We start from the raw sequence: 18,412 nt of genomic DNA on the forward strand, positions 1-18,412 counted from the left end.
AAATAAAATGCTTCTTTAAAAGTTAAAATAACTTTAATTATTTGATTAAATTTCAAAAATCAAGATTAAATAATTAGGTGAATTTGATAAAAGGAATTCGGAAGTTTCCATCAAATTGACTATAAAACTCCAAATTTCCAAATGTACAATCATCCAAATTTCCATCAAATTGACTTAAAAATTCCATCAAATTGACTAAAAAATGATTTTTCTAAAAGAAAAGTTAAAAGCGAAAAATGAAAAGTCAAAGTACAACTGCGGGGTGTTTGGCCTGTTTACTCTAACTTGAATAAAATGAAGTAATAAGATTACAAAGATAACTATCTTTATTCTTTTCTCTGTCGGGAGCTTTGTGGCTTCTCTCTCCTTCCTCTCTTCTTCCTTCTTTCTTTTCTCTCCTTTCAGCCGTAAGGCTTTGTGTTTTTGTGTATGGAAGGATGAGGTAGCAAGTGGATTAGTGGACAAACATGTAGAGTTGTAGTGGATTGATCATCCACACATTGAATGGCTTATAAGATTACAATAGATTTTTAATTAAAAGGATAAAAAGATATTGTAAGTGAATAATATTAAATGTGATTATTTTTTGAGTAAAATTATTTTTTTTGTTAAACTAAACAGTACTTAAAGTGTTTCGTTAAATCTTCCTAAATTTAACTGCGGGTAAAAAAATTCTTAATTTTAACCATGCATCCCTTAGTTTTCCCAAAAAAAATACATTGCCTACAAGTGACTTGTCTATAACTTCCTAGCTGCTGCGTTGGGGCGACGATCTGAAGTGAAAGGCCTCAAATTTACAGAGCTTGGTGGTATGAAAGGAAGCTGTGATATGTAACAGTTAAAATTTCACCTGCTTACCATTTTTTCTAGGGTTTATGAAATGGGTTTGATGGAAGGGAATCCGATTGCTCTGCAATTGGTTGCGCCTCTGATTGTTTGCTTTCTGCTGGGTGCATGCGATTCACATAGGGTAAGTAAGAAAGTATGATGCTCAATGTACTTCAATTTTCTTTCAATTTTGTAAATTTTCTTTTTTCTATTTAATTTGATCTGTTAAGATGTTTTGAATTTTTGGATTCACTTATTGAAGCTGCACTCTCATTGTTTAGGTGTATAAGGAGTCGATTCGCAGGCATTTGGTTGCTTCTGGAACTGGAGAAAGTAAAGGTGTGAGTAACCCCTTTCAGCTCAAGTTCTAGATTTTACTTTTGAAATCCTAATTGTTTGTAGAAATTTCAGTTTTTCGCTTTGCGGAAATGGGTATTTTGAGTAGATTGTAGACAAGAGTTGACCAAAAAGCCTTCCTTTGTGTATATTGTGGTACCTTTCGAAGGATGTTATGAAGTGTTTTATCACCATTAAAAGTAAAAAAGCTTCTCTCGAACCTCTGACGATGCATTTAGGTGATGGAGTTTAAGAGTTCTAACAAGGCATTCAATTTTTCGTTACGCATGTAGAACAATTGGAACTGTGACTGCTGAGGTCTGAGATGCATAAAATATGCTATTCTTGATTGATTGGTTACATATGATGTAAAAAAATGAACTGAGCTATGCAAGGCACAAGAAGATGCATGTAATTTGTCTCTAGAAACAAATAATCCAAATGCTTCTAAAACCATCAGTTTACTGTTATACCACGGAAATTAAAGGTTTTGAATATGTTGTTCGCTTATAAGCTGCATTAGTGTGCATTCTATTCGACAGTATGCTGGTAAAGAGCATCTTGATAATGTTCCATTGCGGAAAGGTGTTCTTGTTAATTTTGATTGCATTATAGTCTATATCGCTTTATAGTCTGTATTGCTTTATAAGCAAACTATTATGTTCAATAGTTTTAATCTTTTGGAAACAGAACCATGCCCTACTGGTTGGATACTTGGACCTAATAGGAGGAAGTGCTTTGGTTATATGAGAAGCCCCCAACCATGGAACAAGTCAGAAACCCATTGTAAAAGTTATAATGGCAACTTATCAGCATTCAAAACATCTCAAGAACTTACGTTTGCTCAAAATCTGTGTGCTGAAACCAGTGGCTGCTGGGTTGGAGGAAGAGGTGTCAACTCTACCATTGGTCTTGGTTGGAAATGGTTTGATAATACTTCGTATTGGAATGGGTCTTTCTTTCCTGGGGAACCTCTTCAATCCATTTGCAGTAACATCTCTTGCCACACCAATAGATCTGTCGACGTATGCATATTGGTGACTAATAGATCCACATCTCTCTCGGCTGAAAGATGCAATACGTCTCATGCTTTTATATGCATGGTTGATTTAGGTATATATTGTAAATTTTGGACACATACAAGTCATTACGAACTCCAGTCTTGCATTTTCTGTCCAGCTAATTTAATTTTGCTCCTGTTTCTTTCAGGGAACAGATGTTACCACATGCATTGCCACAGAGAATATCTTATTATCCTTGGAGTAGTAAGTGGGTTGATTCTCTTCACAACATTAGCTGTAGTGATTTGGCTTCTTGCATACAAGCGGAGCAAGAAGCGCAGACGTTCCCGCAAACTATCTAATCCAGCAGAAACTGCATTAGTCCCTCCGTCATGGAAAGTCTTCATGAAAGAGGAACTAAGGTCAATTACAAAGAACTTTAGTGAAGGAAACCGTCTTCTGGGAGATGCCAAGACAGGAGGCACGTATAGTGGACTTCTTCCTGATGGCTCAAGGGTCGCTGTTAAGAGGTTGAAGAGATCTAGTTTTCAAAGGAAAAAGGAGTTCTACTCTGAAATTGGAAGGGTTGCAAGGCTTCACCACTCAAATTTGGTGGCTGTGAAAGGCTGCTGTTATGATCATGGTGATCGCTACATAGTTTATGAGTTCATAGTTAATGGACCTTTGGATAAATGGCTGCACCACATACCTAGGGGTGGTCGGAGCTTAGGTTGGGCCATGAGAATGAAAATTGCCACAACTCTTGCTCAAGGAATTGCGTAAGTTAAACATCACTTTTCCTCTTAGTCTTAGGTCAAACAAAGATCTAAAATCTGAGACTGGTTCTTCACTTAGATCTTTTCTCAGTTTGCATCTATTTCACGGCATTCTTATGATCATGATAATTCTCATTTCTCTGAGATCTCACTGTCATTGTTCACATAAATTAGAAATCATAATATTGTAGATTTAAATCAAATGGGAAATTCTCAAATTACCTCCTGAACTTTTAATCGAGTTGCAATTTTTCACCTAGAAAGAAAAAGTTTTGTTAAAAATATATAAAAATTGGCATAGGTTATTGTTTATTAAGGATTTTTCATGGTTAGATTAGAATATATCTCGACTCTCTGCATTGACTTTTTTTCCGAAACATTTTGTTTCTGATATGGCTTTCCCATGACTGCTATCAGTATCATACATTAGTCTTAGCTTAGATATTTTCCATGCATTTATTTCTGATATGGCTTTCCCTTGCTTGCTTAATTGTTGGCCTTTAGTGTTGGTGGTCATGCCATCATTGTCAATCTTCATTTTTGTTTTTTGTTTCGGTGAGAAAAGTGTCAACCCTTATTTCATCTTTCTACCTTCGACTGCAATGGGAAGGATTTGAATGTTGCAGAATGAATCATGTTTAATTGGTGGTTCACCTGTTCATATGTCAAAACAGGTTCTTACATGACAAGGTGAAGCCACATGTCGTGCATCGTGACATCCGTGCCAGTAATGTACTGCTTGATGAAGATTTTGGAGCACACCTAATGGGGGTTGGTCTGTCAAAGTTTGTCCCATGTGAAGTGATCCATGAGAGGACCGTGATGGCTGGTGGCACATATGGATACCTTGCTCCAGAATTTGTCTACAGAAATGAACTTACGACAAAGAGTGATGTTTATAGTTTTGGTGTGCTGCTGCTTGAAATTGTGAGTGGACGTAGACCTGCACAGGCCGTTGATTCTGTGGGTTGGCAGAGCATTTTTGAGTGGGCAACACCTCTGGTTCAGGCTCATCGCTACCCGGATCTCCTGGATCCTCATATAACCGCTTCTTCTTCTGGGATTCCGGAGGCTGGTGTGATTCAAAAGGTGGTGGACCTCGTATATGCTTGTACACAGCATGTCCCATCAATGCGCCCGAGGATGTCACACATTGTTCATCAGCTTCAACAGTTAGCCCAGACTACCGTTCCAAAATAGTTTAATTTAGCTCCGGGTTAGTATCTATCTGTACAAGTAATGAGAATTTGTAATTTATTTGCTTGGTTGATAAGAAGCCATATGATCAACTAGAGTTTAGCACCTAGCCTGGATGCAGGGTTGAGGGTTTAGGGTTTAGGGTTTAGCACTACTAATTGACGAACTTCTTTGTAATCAGTATTTAATCGATCATATCCGTCTCTTGCAACAAAACAAGAATTGGCTTATTCTGGCTTCATGTATTGTAGTAGCAAAATACCCCTAAACTGCCCCTACCCACCCACCAGACAACCGTCCAACACCATCACCATCAACACTGACTGAGGTCAGCTCACGGCGGAGACCCACCTTTCGCCAGCCACAGGAGAGTACTTGTATGGCACGGGATGTTAGTGTATTGGTGTATCCATGCCATACAAGTTGCTCTCTAGCCATAGCTCGCATCCTATTATGTGAATTCACTTGGCATTTTCAGTTGTGTTGGATAATTTTTAAACCCTACATCGGAAACTTGATAGATCAAAGTAAATACATAAATGAATGATCCAGTATTAATAACACTGAGACTTTTAGCATAAAATTCACACGTATTGGGCCATACAAGCAATTCAGTTGGGAACAATGTCGTTGTTGGACCATTAGTAGTTGGCTGCTGGATAGTCTACGTGAATTGACTGTATTTCAAGTTTGACATTCATTTTGACATTTCATTCCAGTTGCATATAAGTTCTTTATGTAAATATGAGGTCGATGCTAACGTTAGCTCACGGCAGAGACCCACCTTTCACCAACCATATCAGAGGACTTGTACATAGGATGTCATTGTGTTGGTATATCCATGTCATACAAGTTGCTCTCCTGCCCAGCCCACATCCTATTATGTGAATTCACTTACCATTTTCAGTTTTGTCCCTTCCGCGAAACTTGATAGATCAAAATAAATATATAAATGAATGATCCACTGCTAATAACTCCAAGGCTTTTAGCGTAAAATTCACACCTACCGGGCTATACAAACAATATTGGGTTTGGACCAAGGAGTAGTTGGCCGATGGATAACCTAGGTGAATATGACTGTATTTCAAATGTATCTCGTCACATGTTTAAACTTATCCACGTAACATTACAAAAATGACATTCAATTTGAAATTTCATTCCAGTTGCATATAAGTTATTTCCGTAATTATGGGGTCATTCATAGAGTCTTGGGTTATCAAAATGTGGCCACTTGTTCCCGTAAAAAGCTCCAAAGCTTGGCCTGACGGTTCTAAACCTGCTCTCCTTTCACCACCATCAATCCCAAACGGTCGCCTCCAATTCGTCCACGTACTCGCCTCTCCTCTCACCTGCCGGTCAATTTATAATAATTCAGGCCTAAATAAGTCCTTAGAAATATAAACAGAAAAAAAATTTGATAAAAAAAAAAAGAAAAGGAAAGTAAGTAATGCCAATTCAAAGCCACAACATGAAACGATTTTTTAATGTGACAGATATACGATTCAATTCGGTACAGAAGTTTTACAATATAATTAGTTGGAAACTTGAAAAAAAAAATTTACAATTAATTGTATTATGAAATTTAAAATACAGAACTATGTTTCCAGCACACTAATAAATTTCTTCCACAACCGTTGCCAATGCTATTATCTTTTTATTGGTTTTTCTTTCCTTATTTATCGAATCCAAACTCTGTTACTTTCCCATAATTCTATAAATAAAAATATTATTATTATTATTATTTTAAACAAGAAAAAAAAAGGGTGATAGGAATTTTCAGATGGGGAAATTTTGAATGGATATTGGTTTCGATATTTGTAATGAGCTCCGAAGCTCTGGCTCTGCATTTGCATGGAAAAACAGGTATTAATTTTTTATTTCTGTTTCAATTTTTATATAGATTTACTTGCAATATTGTAGATTGATTTATCCTCCTCATTGCTTTTCTTTTCCTTAAAATTTTATATAATTTTTCTTATTTTCTTTTGAATTTTGCAGTTGATTTTTGGTGATCGATTGTGTTAAAAAAAATTAGTTTCATTGAAATTTTTTAAAAGATGTCATTCAAAAAGCGGGAAAGCACAACAGATAAAGCATTGTCCTATGAAGAGCAGCTGACCAAGGTATGGATGAAGTTAAAAGATTTTGTTTCGTAAGAAGTGATTTTTGTACTCTCATGTTTATATATGGTATTTGTACTGAAACGAGAATTAAAGGAATATCAAGGGGTGGAAATAAACAAGGGTGTGCAAAAAGAAAAGATTGTGCGGAAATCATTTTCTTTTTGTTTAGTTGTATCGTTGTGGGGTTTAGGACGAGTCTTGGCACAACAGAAATGTTGCTCATTTATGACCCAAAGGTCACATATTTAAGTTGTGGAAACATCTTTGCAAAGTAAGGGTAAAACTGCGTACGAAAGACATTCCTCTTACCCTCACCAAGTGAGGAGTCATGTTGGTTTGAGTCGTCCTTTTTTTTTTTTTTTTTTTAGGTGAAGAATGGGATTACAACCTAACGAGAACTACAAAAGAAGAGCAAAACGAGTCCAAGGGACTCCAGCAGCATCATCAATGAGAGCCGATCTAATCCAAACGGGAGGCTCATCAAATATAAGAACACCAATATCCATATTATAACTCCAGTTAGCTAACTGATCAGCCACAATATTCTTCTATCTGTAAATGCGATTCAATTCACACCTCCTCAATTGTCTCATCATTAATCTGCAGCTATGCATAATTGTCTCCAAATGATGGAAATTATCAACTCGGGTTTGCTTCAACAACATAACAATAGCCTTGAATCCATCTCAATATGAAGATCAGTAGCACCCTTATCAATAGCAAGCTGTAAACCAAAGTATAAACTCCATAATTCAGCATCACAAGCCTGCCCTTGTCCCAAACTCACAGCAAAGCCACCTAACCAGTTGCCATTATGATCTCTTAGTACACCACCAGCCCCAATTCGACTAGAATTTGTCCTTCTAGATCCATCCACGTTTAGCTTACACCAACCTACATCAGGATGATCCCAAGAGAGTGAAATTTTCCTCTTGACAGGTTTAACGGAAGACTTCACACAAGCCTTCAACCATTCAGCCGCATCTCTCACAATGATGGCTTTTGGATCCATAGGCATGACAAAATTGACATAAAAAGGCTGCTTGTTTCTCCATTTCCACATATACCAGCAAATAAAAAGGAAAAGAGTACACCAAGCACCCTCATTGGTCCCCTTTGAACTTACTTTCAGATTTGCCAGCAACCAAGCCTTAAACTCAAGATTCTGGGCGTTCCTCAGTTGCCTTGGAACTCCCATACTTTCCCAAATACACACAGCCCTGGAACAATCTTTAAAAATATGAGCAATGGATTCCATTGGTGCACAACAAGTCATACAAGAAGAGTCAGAAGTTATTTGTCATCTAACTCGCTGCTTATTAGAAAGCAATCTCCCTTCCTCATCAACCAAAGAAAAACTTTTAACTTAGATGGAACATTAATTTTCCTAATAAAATCCCAGCAAGAATCAGGCAAATCCTCTCCATCAAAGAAAAGATTATAAGCTGACTTTGAGTCGTCCTTTCGTTGTATATTTTCTTGTTTATTTTGGAATCTTTTTTCATAGGAAATAATTTGGCCCTTGTGCTCTTCAGATTTATGAGGTGAGGAAGATGATGGGTCCTATTGCGGATAGGCTGCCAGCCATTTGTTCAGAAGATTCAATATCAAGGTACCTAAGAGCGCGCAACTGGAATACGAAGAAGGCAGGCAAGATGCTGAAAGAAACTATAAAATGGAGGTCGGAGTTCAAGCCCGAGAAGATCCAATGGGTAAGCAATGCGCCTGTATGTTTCAAAGATCTAAACCGTCTATTTTCTAAAGCTTTGACGCATAAACCATTCTTGCCAACAACAAAAAATATCCAAATTAATAGACGAATGTAGTGTTTCCTTTAGAAAATAGACCGTTCGGATCTTAGAAAAATTCTGGTCCCCTCTCCTTAAGCTGCATGTTATTTGTAGTTCAAAGAGCTAAACCGTCTACTTTTCAAAGCTTCATGATCCGATCGAGTTATGAAGTAGTTTATGCTTCTGGAATAATCCCATTTGAAAGTGGTTTCTTTTATCTTATATAGGAAGACATTGCTCAAGAAGCGGAGACAGGAAAAACTTACAGAGCCAATTACTATGACAAGTTTGGAAGGACAGTTCTTATCCTGAGGCCTGGTTTTCAGGTAGTTAAATCGCACGAAAAGCGTCAACGTTAATGTTAGAAGTTGTTACCATTTTTCTGCTTGATTGTGAAATTCTTTCATCGTGTCAGAACACGAATGCAGTAAACAAGCAGATCCTGTATTTGGTATACTGCATGGAGAATGCCATTCTGAATATGAGTTCAGATCAGGAACAGATGGTGTGGCTAATCGATTTTCAACGGTGGAACACATTGAGCATATCGTTGAAGGCAACTAGGGAAACAGCAAAGATCCTGCAAAATCATTACCCTGAGAGATTGGGAATTGGCATCCTCTATAATCCACCAAAAGTATTTGAGTCCTTTTGGACGGTATGTTATTACGCATCTATCTGCATTTGTTCTTGTTTTCTTGTCTAAACCTAATTATTCTTCAATTTTTATGATACTACTCTTTGCATTTGATATTAGGGTTAGTGTGTTGAGCTATGTTGGAAACTTGGAATGTAGGCAAGAGCTCCACGATTGACGTTTTGTTGATCTCAATGTGGGAATGGTCGAAACCAGAACGTAGTGATTAAGTGAATCAATGAAGCAAAGAAATATGGTATGAAGACAATACTAGGTCAGGGTTTCGTTATGGATTTTCTGGGACTAGGGAGTAGATACCGGGGGTCATACGATGACGAAGAACAAGAACGGAAAGATAGAAAACAATGTAGAAAAACCAGGGCGACGATAATCTGGCCACGGAACTAGTTTCTGTAACCAGATTTACCTGCCGGCAGACTCTAAAGTTTTCAAGGTTTTGTATGTGAAAAACTCTAAATTAAACGTATAAATCTTCTACAAAAATAAACAACTCAAACAAGGTTTTTAAAAACGAAAATCTTGCTAACTGTTTTATGGCATGTAAGGCTTCTCTTGGCTTCACAGAAGCTACCATTGGTTTGTTAGAATTATCTGTCGTTAGTCACCAGTTTCGTGGTTTAAGCAGTTCACGTCGATTCTAAATACTCGTATACTTCCCCTTGTGTTGTTCGCGTAAAAACTGACCGCAATGCTCGTCTGAAAAATCTGGTGAAACTTTCCTTGAATTGCAGATGGTAAAACCATTTCTTGAGCCGAAAACACACAAGAAGGTGAAGTTTGTGTACTCGGACAACCCACAGAGCAAGAAGGTAATGGAAGATCTTTTCAACATGGACAAGTTGGAATCTGCATTTGGTGGAAGAAGTTCAGGTGGTTTTGACCATGAAGCTTACGGACAAAGAATGCGAGAAGATGACAAGAAAATGTCTAGTTTCGTTGACTCTGGCTGTTCTTCAGCTTACTCGCCATCAATCATGTCTGAGTTGCAGCGGTCGGAGTTGTCTTCTGACCAATGTTCCGAGGTCTCTGATGAAGGCGGTTGCTCGTCGTGCGACAAAGCAGCTTCGTCGAACTTGGAGGTTGCCGATGAGAAGGTACAAGGACAACGGCACGACAGCAAAGATGTCGCAAATGGCAAGACATAAGTAGCTTTATGACGAGCAGTAGATTTTAGGATTTGGTTTTATGATATTTTACCTCATGTAATGAAACATTTAACAGTTTTACAGCTCCTTTTCTACCCCTCTTGGTTAAAAAGTGAATATAGCCTTCAACGAAGCACCATTTAAAGATCAATACTTACACTGAGATTGGAATTTTGGGAATGTGATGCCTTGAAACCCACATCAGCAATGTACTAAGAAGATCTTGATAAGATATTTATACGAGTACTAACTTGAGCGTCGGGGTACCTTTCATGAGTTTTCTCATTTTACTAATCTTTGGAGAAGTGATGTTTGAAGCTTTGCAACAACCTATGTTTTGTTATCAAATAATCTCATGAGATTTGCAACCACTTATTTTTTTGTAATTTTTGGTTCACATGATAATGCATTATTAGACCAGGACATTATGAAGGAACTGATTCCATGCAAATCTTTATCGACATGGAAAATTGAATCGAGTGTGGACTGAGTGCATCACCTTATTTGGAAATTTGTGTTCAGTCCCACTATAAGTCAATATTTAATTACGAAGGAAAGAATTTGAATCAAGTACAATAATCAATCAGAATAATTTAGAATTGAATTCATCAAAAATTGAATTCGCATCCTCTCATTGACGCATAAAGATAAATATCACATCGGCAGTTGAGAAGCGAGTGCCACTAGCCACCCGGGTTGTACGTAGAACTTCTCGAGGAGTGAGAGAACAGAGAATCGGAGGAGAGGAGAGAGGATCAGGTCATGAGAGGAGAAAGAAAGAGCATAGAATCAGATGAGTTGTTTTTATAACTTGAATGGCAAGTCAAATCCATTTGCCGGTCTAAGATTTCCCAGCACCAAGTTAATGTTTGTTTCAGCGTTAATATTTTTTGATTTTCATTTTCTGAGTAATTGTATTTCCTATTTCAGGCTTGGTCTTTTTTAGACGTAGATCAAGTGGTCGAGTGGATTGAAAAGAAAATGGACCAATAGAAGACAAAAGAACGCAGTTTGAATTTGCATATTTGATTTTGGCCCATAATACATTTTTGAAAAGCGAACAACGCTACAGTTCAAACTCACCGTTTTATTATGACATACGAGGGATGCAAGCACCCTTTGTCAATTAGATTCCGGATTGTGCTTGTTAGCGATATTGATTAACAAAACTACTACGAATTGTCCCAGTAAAATCACCCCCCACCTCTGTGTACAAAGTCCATGAAAAAGATTATGCTGGGAAGAGTCCCATGCCATTGGTCACCACTAGTGACATGGTCTCCCATCCTTGTATTTGATAAGGCATTCTAATATATTTATATTTAGTTACAGAGGAGCATTTCCCTCGTTTGATAACGGCCATTCCTGCACTATTTTTCCCTACTAAAAAGAGAATTGATAATCTTGATAATCGAAACAAAAATGTAGAAGTGAGCAGTTGAGGTTAAAACAATAAAAGCACATTTATTTATGTGCATGGTCAATCACGCATTCTTTGATGACTTGATGACTAAGAAAACATTTTTTATGCTCTAAAAAAAAAGAAGAATTCTTTTATATAATCATCAATAAACCTGAACTGTAAGCCCTAAACCTAATACTTACTATGTTTTAAGCAAATTTACAATTACAGATCTAATATCGTGTGATTTTACACTTTTATTTTGGCATAAATTATTAGTCAAAAATATTTTTGCTCGCTATTTTCGCGTTATGAATCAATGAAACCGAAAGGATATCATTGTAATAGCAAGTTGTCATGTTTGAAAATTCTTGGAGAACATGTAATTATTTTATGTAAGCTTGCAAGAAAAGAAAAGTGGATATTAAAGTCCTCTGCCCGAGGTTGTAATGATCATCCACACACACGCATTACCATCGATCATTCTTGCTTTTAATAATTGGTAGAGATTATGAGCTCCCACCCACCGCACGCGACGCGAATATCATAAAGAGATGAACGGTCAAGATGTATGCCTATGTAGCTACAGTGGGACTGTGGGTATATAAACATAACTTATAAAACTGAAGCACCACGAATGAGAATATAATAATGGGGGAGAATTATTTCTTGTAATTGGAGGAACGTTCTAACTTAATTTAGAATAGTACATGACTATTTAAATAGGGGGTGTGATATCCACACATCTTATTTTACTTCTCACATTTTTTTAATTTTTGGCCGTCTAATCGGATGAATTGAAGAAGATCAAAGGACAAAAATTATCAAAGGATGTGTGAGAAGTACAATGGGATGTGTGGATAGCACACATCTTTAAATAATGGACAGAAGTTCTTATTCAAAATTGTTCGTTATTGATTTATAAAACTTCGTGTTCATGATCAGAACATGTCATATTATAAATTACTATTTAAAGATCGCCTCTGCAAAAGAACTCAATTAAAACTAAGGTCGTTTAATCACTTAATTGTTTAAAAACTGATCACATAATTAATAAAAGAATTACGAACAGTTTATGGATGTGGTACAATAGATTGACTAAACGACCTTAGTTTTAATCCATTTTCGCAAAGATGATCTTCACAAAGTGATCCATAATATGAACAGTTCTGATTATAAGCACGAAGCTCTGTAATTCGGCCACAAAGAGTTTTGAGTACGAGTTCCTATTCATCATTGAGTAGCCAAACATTATTCTATAATCTAAACTATAGATGAAAAAAATTTAGTGCATAGAAGAAAATTTGTGTATAGTAGTTTGATCAGCTTCAAAGAAAGGGTTTTGAGAAGGAATCACTTGATTCATCCTTTCCTTCATCAGGTGATTGTTTAGGAATCATAGTTTACAATCTAGATAGACGGAGAAATATTTGAGAATGTTAGCCTAACTAACGAACTAATCAGATCCACCCTCACAACAAATTAGATATGTGCATTGGGAGTTGTACCTACACGAGGTTAAATGTTACTTTACCTAAAGTGAGATCCATTTCTTTGTGGGAGGGACGAATGGTACAACAACAAAAACGGGATATATTCATTTGTGGGACTGCGGGGCATGCCTGGCTATGTATCTAGTCAAAATTCAATACAAAATTTTTCTTAATGAGTAAGAAAAATTTATTTAATGACACGAATATACCGATACAGTAACGATTTCTTGAACAAAGAAGTTGGTGTCGTGACTTTTTGACTGAGTAGCTTCTTTTTTTCTCTTCTTTCTGTGCCGCCCCATTTTCCTGTCTGTCAAATCAAATCAAATATATACCAAAAAACACTGACATACATTCATGGAGATGTAGAATTATAGATAGATACATACATACAGCTTTCCTTCGCTGTTTTTCCCTAAAAAGAAAAAGCTGAGGGATTCCCATTGCCCTTTACTTTCCATGGTTTTTCATCTGTCCTCTCAGTCTCCATTTTTCTTTCCCTTCCAAAAAAATCTCAACGTCTTCCATTTTTTCTCATCAATTTCTGCTTTCAGGTTTTTGATTGATCGCTTTGGACTCCCATCTGGTTCTTCACTGAGGTGGGTTTTTCTTTTCTCTGATTGTTTCCTACTTGTTTTTCAAGCTTTTAGCTTCTGCTTTTAGCATGTTGATTGATTGGTTAATTTTCTGTTCATACAGATTGGAACTGCAATTAGTATTTATATCCATAATCCACTGAGAAGTTGAAAAAATGGGGTTGGTGTTAGAAATTGGAGTTAAACTCCGGAAAATTGTGTTGATTTCATACGGATCAGTTTGCAATCATCCATTTCTTGCTGGGATGCTGCTTTTTCTGCTTTTTCTGTACAGATCGTTTCCCTTTTTGTTTACCCTTTTGGTTTCGACGTCCCCGGTTTTAGTCTGCACTGCTGTTCTTCTAGGAACCCTTCTGAGTTTTGGCCAAACCAACATACCCGAAATCGAAAGGGAAGAGAAGGCTACCTGTGATGACGTTGCTTCTCTTAGAACTAGGGGTTTAGGGGATGACACTGTTGTGCTTGAGAGACGTGGGAGCTTTTCCGCGGAGAGGTTTGTGGGAGAGACTAGGGATTTTGTTGATGCATCCATAGAGAAAGCGAGTAGTGAGGTTGTGGATCGTGATGGTTTGGGTGTTTATGTGCCACTTATTAGTGAGGATTTGCAAAACACTGATAGTGAGAAGAGAGTGAATGAGGATTGCGAAGGTTCGGTTGTTTATGTGCCACTTATTGATCAGGGTTTGCAAAACATTGGTGGTGAGAAGAGAGAGATTGAGGATGTGGAGAGCGAATTAGACAGTTCGGAGTTGGGAGAGCGGAGAAAGATTGATAATGATCACTTGGGGATTGAAGGCATTGACTGGGATGTGGCAGCTGTTGATCAGCAGTACACTTTTTTTCAAAAGGTTCAAGATGAGATTCGTCGAGTGGAAGACGATGATACATCTCCTCGAGGGTCAGGTTATACTCATGAGGGTGATCACTTGTATTCTGCACTGCTTGGGAATGGTGGTGGTGATGATGAGGTTGTTGAGCAGCAGTATACTTCTTTTCAAAAAGTGCGAAATGAGATTCGTCGAGTGGAAGACGATGATATATCTCCTCGAGGGTCAGGCTATGCTCACGATGATCACTTGTATTCTTCACTGCTTCGCAGTGGGGGTGATGACAAGGCTGGTGAAGATGTGGATGATGAGGCTTCGGATTCTGAGTCGGATCGAGCGGAGAGTTCCTCGCCAGATGCTTCAATGGCTGACATTCTTCCGATGCTTGATGAGCTGTACCCTCTTTTAGACTCAGAAGCTCCACAGCCAGCTCATGTGTCCCATGGTCATGAGTCCGATGCTGCTTCAGACCAGTCTAACAGGAGCAATGCTGGCAGTGTTGAGTCTGATGTGGAAACTGAAAACCACAGTGAAGAAGTAGGAGAGGATGGGAATGATTATAATGACGGTGACAAGGAAGAAGCACCAGATGGGAAGGATGATGAAAGCAAATCTGCGATCAAGTGGACCGAGGATGACCAAAAGAATCTCATGGATTTGGGGAATCTGGAGCTCGAAAGGAACCGACGGTTGGAGAACCTTATTGCAAGGAGAAGAGCAAGGAAAAGCTTCAAAATAACGGCAGAGAAGAATCTAATTGATTTTGATAGTGTTGATCTTCCGTTTAATGTTGCACCAATTTCAACAGCAAGACACAACCCATTTGATCTGTCATATGATTCCTTTGACAACTTGGGGTTACCACCCATTCCTGGGTCTGCTCCGTCTGTAATGTTGCCAAGGCGAAACCCCTTTGATCTTCCTTACGAGTCAAATGAAGAAAAACCTGATCTAAAGGGAGACCCTTTTGAGCAAGAGTTTATGCCGATTCACGCCAAGGATGCAGTCTTCCGAAGGCATGAAAGCTTCAGTTTTGGACCATCAACCTTAGGGCAGCCGAGGCAAGAGAGGCAAGATTTTAAGTGGAGACCTGTTTTTGTACCAGAAAGGTTGGCTTCAGAAGGAACAAGCAGTTCCTTATTTCAAAGACAATTAAGCATAGTTAGCGAATCAAAGTTGAGTTCTGTTCCCGATACCGAATCAGTGAGTTCTGCTGCAGATCTGGATGAAAGGAATTTCAGTGAGCAAGACTTTACTAAAGAAGCAGAAGTGATATCCAACATTTACCATGCTACTGATGATCTTGTTGAACACGGAAGTCAATCCTCTGAAGACGTAGATTCTCTGGAAATGGAACAGGCCGGAAAAAGAGATGTTCAACATAATGAGCTTGAAATAAAATTGGTTGAATCGCAAGACCTGGAACCGAGCTTGTCTGGTGCAACTGGTTTGGCTACTCATGTGGAACATGTTAACGAAGATCATTTCAAACCAGAACCGATTGAAGAGGACAACAGCAGTACGTCAAGCTTGTCATCATTGACAGAAGTGGATGAAAAGATTGCAGATGTAGTGGAAGGTGGATCAACCAGTTTGGAGGCAAGAGGTGATATCACCAAGGGGTTTGTAATTTCGCCACAACCTTCACTGAAGGAGTCAGAAGTCCAGTTTATGAGGAGGACACTGAATGAAGATGAACACGATGAGCCAGTCTATGACTCAACCCCCCTACCAACTGAAAAGATCCTTTCCTTTAACTCTATTTCTTCTGATATACAAGCAGATGTATCCGAAATGGTTACACCTCCAGCATTAGCTGAAGTGCAAGTTCCGTTTGTAGACCGGCGTTGTGAAGTGTATGGTGAGAGCACAGACAAAGATACTTCAGGTTTTGTAGAGACAAGCGGTGCCACCTCAAAAGTACATGCATCAGATGAAATTGAAAGAAGTTTGGGGACAGGCAACCAAGTCGGCTTAGCGGTTTCACATTCAGAGGACGATATCTCTCTCCCTAAGATTTTTGACATGAAGACAGCTGATTGTAGTTATCAATCTGTTCTTTCTGAAGAACAGCCGTCATCAGAGCTGGATAAAGTCCTTTCCTGGTCAGATAAATCCATGGTTGAACCATATCTTGATGATCATGTGGAAGCACTTATTATTAAAGAAGAAGTAGATGACATAAAGGAGATTGATGCAGGGTTGCTGTCGGAATTGGATGCAGTTGGGGACTTCAGTACGAATGAAGTTGGTGAGGCACTCCATACAGAGGAGCTGATTCCAGAGGAAGCAAATGTTTTAAGCACTGAATTTGGTGATTTAAACCTGTCAGAATTGAACCAGAAGCTACCAGTTGTTGAAGCAAGATCAATTGAAAATATTGACACATATTTTAAGCAAATGCATAAGGGACTAGCTGTTGAGGAAGTCATTCTTCCCAGTGTGGTTGACGATCAGCTAGTGGTGGAAGCATCCAAAAATACTGTCCAGACCAGTTCAGAGTTGCCAATTGTTGAAGCAAGATACTTGGAAGATTCAGAGTTGCCTACTGTTGAAGAGAGGTACTTGGAAGCATCTGAAAATACTGTCCAAACCAGTTCAGAGTTGCCAATTGTTGAAGCAAGCTCCTTGGAAGATAATGTCACCGATTTAAAGCAAGATTCAGAAGGTAATGTTAATAAGCTGACGCAAGTTAATGTTGGTGAGCTTTCAAATGGGTCGGAAGAAGTAGGAACCACCGGTGTGGATTCTACGGAGGTGGTTGCATCAAGCAATACAGTATCAAGTGTTCAAGAAGATATCAATGCAGATACTGCTTTGGAGCAAGTCTTAGAAAGTCATGTTGATGAGTTGCCAAAGGCGACGCCAATTTCGAATGATGGGTCTGAAGAAGTACGATGTAATGCCATGGGTTCTTTGGATGAGATGGCATCAAGCAACATAATATCGGGCTGTCAACAAGAAAATATCACTATTCCGAAGCAAGTCTCAGACAGTCATGTTAATGATGGATCGGAAGTAGGAACTGGTGCAATAGGTTCGACGGAAGATATTGCTTCAAGCAATACAGTATCAAGTGTTCAAGTAGATACCAATGCAGATACTGCTTTGGAGGAAGTCTCAGAAAGTCATGTTGATGAGTTGGCAGAAGCAACCTCAATTTCAGATGATGCATCGGAAGTAGGAATTGGTGCAATAAGTTCTATGGAGGAGGTTGCATCAAGCAATAGTGTTCAAGAAGATATCAATGCAGATACTGCTTTAGAGAAAGTCTCAGAAAGTCATGTTACTGAGTTGCCAAAAGTGATATCAATTTCAAATGATGGGTTTGAAGGAGGAACTGGTGCAGCGGATCCTGCGGAGGAGATTGCATCAAGCAATATGCTATCGAGTGTTCATGAAGATATCACTACTCCGAAGCACATCTCAGAAAGTCATGTTAATGATGGAGCAGAAGAAATAGGAACTAATTCAATGGGTTCTACGGAGGAGATTGCATCAAGTGATATGCTACCAAGTGTTCAAGAGAATAGTACTCTGGAGCAGGTCTCGGAAAGTCATGTCGATGAGCTTTTAAAACCAACATCACATTTGAAGGAGCGATTGTCAGGACTAGGGGTTAATGCAATGGCGTTGACCAAGGAGATTGCATCAAGCACCACAAAACATGGTGTTCAAGAAACTATAACTAGTCCTATTGCTTTCAAGCAAGTCTCGGGAAGTAATGTTGATGGTGAGCCGCCAAAACCATCTACACAGAACATATTGGCAGAGGTAGTACCTCATGCAACGGATCTTCCAGCTGAGAATATAAAACACGAAAACTGAAGAGCATGTTTGGTGGTTTGCAACTTCAAGCTCTTTGTTTTCTCCGGTGTGGTGTGGTTATAATCATATTTTGGTAAGTGGTAGTTTCGTTCGCTGATCTTTTGGTTGATTGGTTTCTTCAAGAATGAGGTTTTGGTTTGATTTCTTGAAGTGTGAAATTTCGTGTTTTATCCTACATTTTGTAAGTAGCCGACCTCATTTAGTGGGAAAAGGCTTTGTTGTCGTTGTTGTTGTATCCTACATTTTGTAAGAATCGGGTGAAAGATTGGCTTTGATCATCAGTGTTGTACATTATGTTTTGGATGTAAAAGTTTTGAGGTTCTCATATTGTAGCTATGAATCCGAGTAGTTTCTTCTGTCTCCTTTTCTTTATACTTCTTATCAGATCCCGCCGTTGATTCTTTAATTTTCA

The 18,412-nt window shown here is 38.4% G+C and overlaps 3 protein-coding genes across 3 annotated transcripts; all 3 read left to right on the plus strand.

Annotated features, from left to right (window-relative positions):
* Positions 1-698: 698 nt before the first annotated feature.
* Positions 699-4,368, plus strand: LOC137745255 (C-type lectin receptor-like tyrosine-protein kinase At1g52310). The gene is made up of 5 exons (XM_068485174.1): positions 699-970; positions 1,110-1,167; positions 1,855-2,277; positions 2,374-2,944; positions 3,616-4,368. Exons 1-5 carry the CDS (start codon positions 881-883, stop codon positions 4,139-4,141), a joined length of 1,668 nt encoding a protein of 555 aa, XP_068341275.1. The 5' UTR covers positions 699-880; the 3' UTR covers positions 4,142-4,368.
* Positions 4,369-5,989: 1,621 nt separating this feature from the next.
* LOC137744600 (uncharacterized) lies at positions 5,990-9,854 on the plus strand. Its single transcript, XM_068484374.1, has 6 exons — positions 5,990-6,001; positions 6,196-6,261; positions 7,797-7,988; positions 8,279-8,377; positions 8,467-8,709; positions 9,441-9,854. The coding sequence occupies exons 1-6, from the start codon at positions 5,990-5,992 to the stop codon at positions 9,852-9,854; spliced, it is 1,026 nt and encodes a 341-aa protein (XP_068340475.1).
* A 3,223-nt stretch (positions 9,855-13,077) lies between these two features.
* LOC137745241 (uncharacterized) lies at positions 13,078-18,386 on the plus strand. The gene is made up of 2 exons (XM_068485157.1): positions 13,078-13,348; positions 13,449-18,386. Exon 2 carries the CDS (start codon positions 13,501-13,503, stop codon positions 17,998-18,000), a length of 4,500 nt encoding a protein of 1,499 aa, XP_068341258.1. The 5' UTR covers positions 13,078-13,348; positions 13,449-13,500; the 3' UTR covers positions 18,001-18,386.
* Positions 18,387-18,412: the final 26 nt, after the last annotated feature.

The sequence above is a fragment of the Pyrus communis genome, chromosome 9 (genome assembly GCF_963583255.1).
Source record: "Pyrus communis chromosome 9, drPyrComm1.1, whole genome shotgun sequence".
NCBI lineage: Eukaryota > Viridiplantae > Streptophyta > Magnoliopsida > Rosales > Rosaceae > Pyrus > Pyrus communis.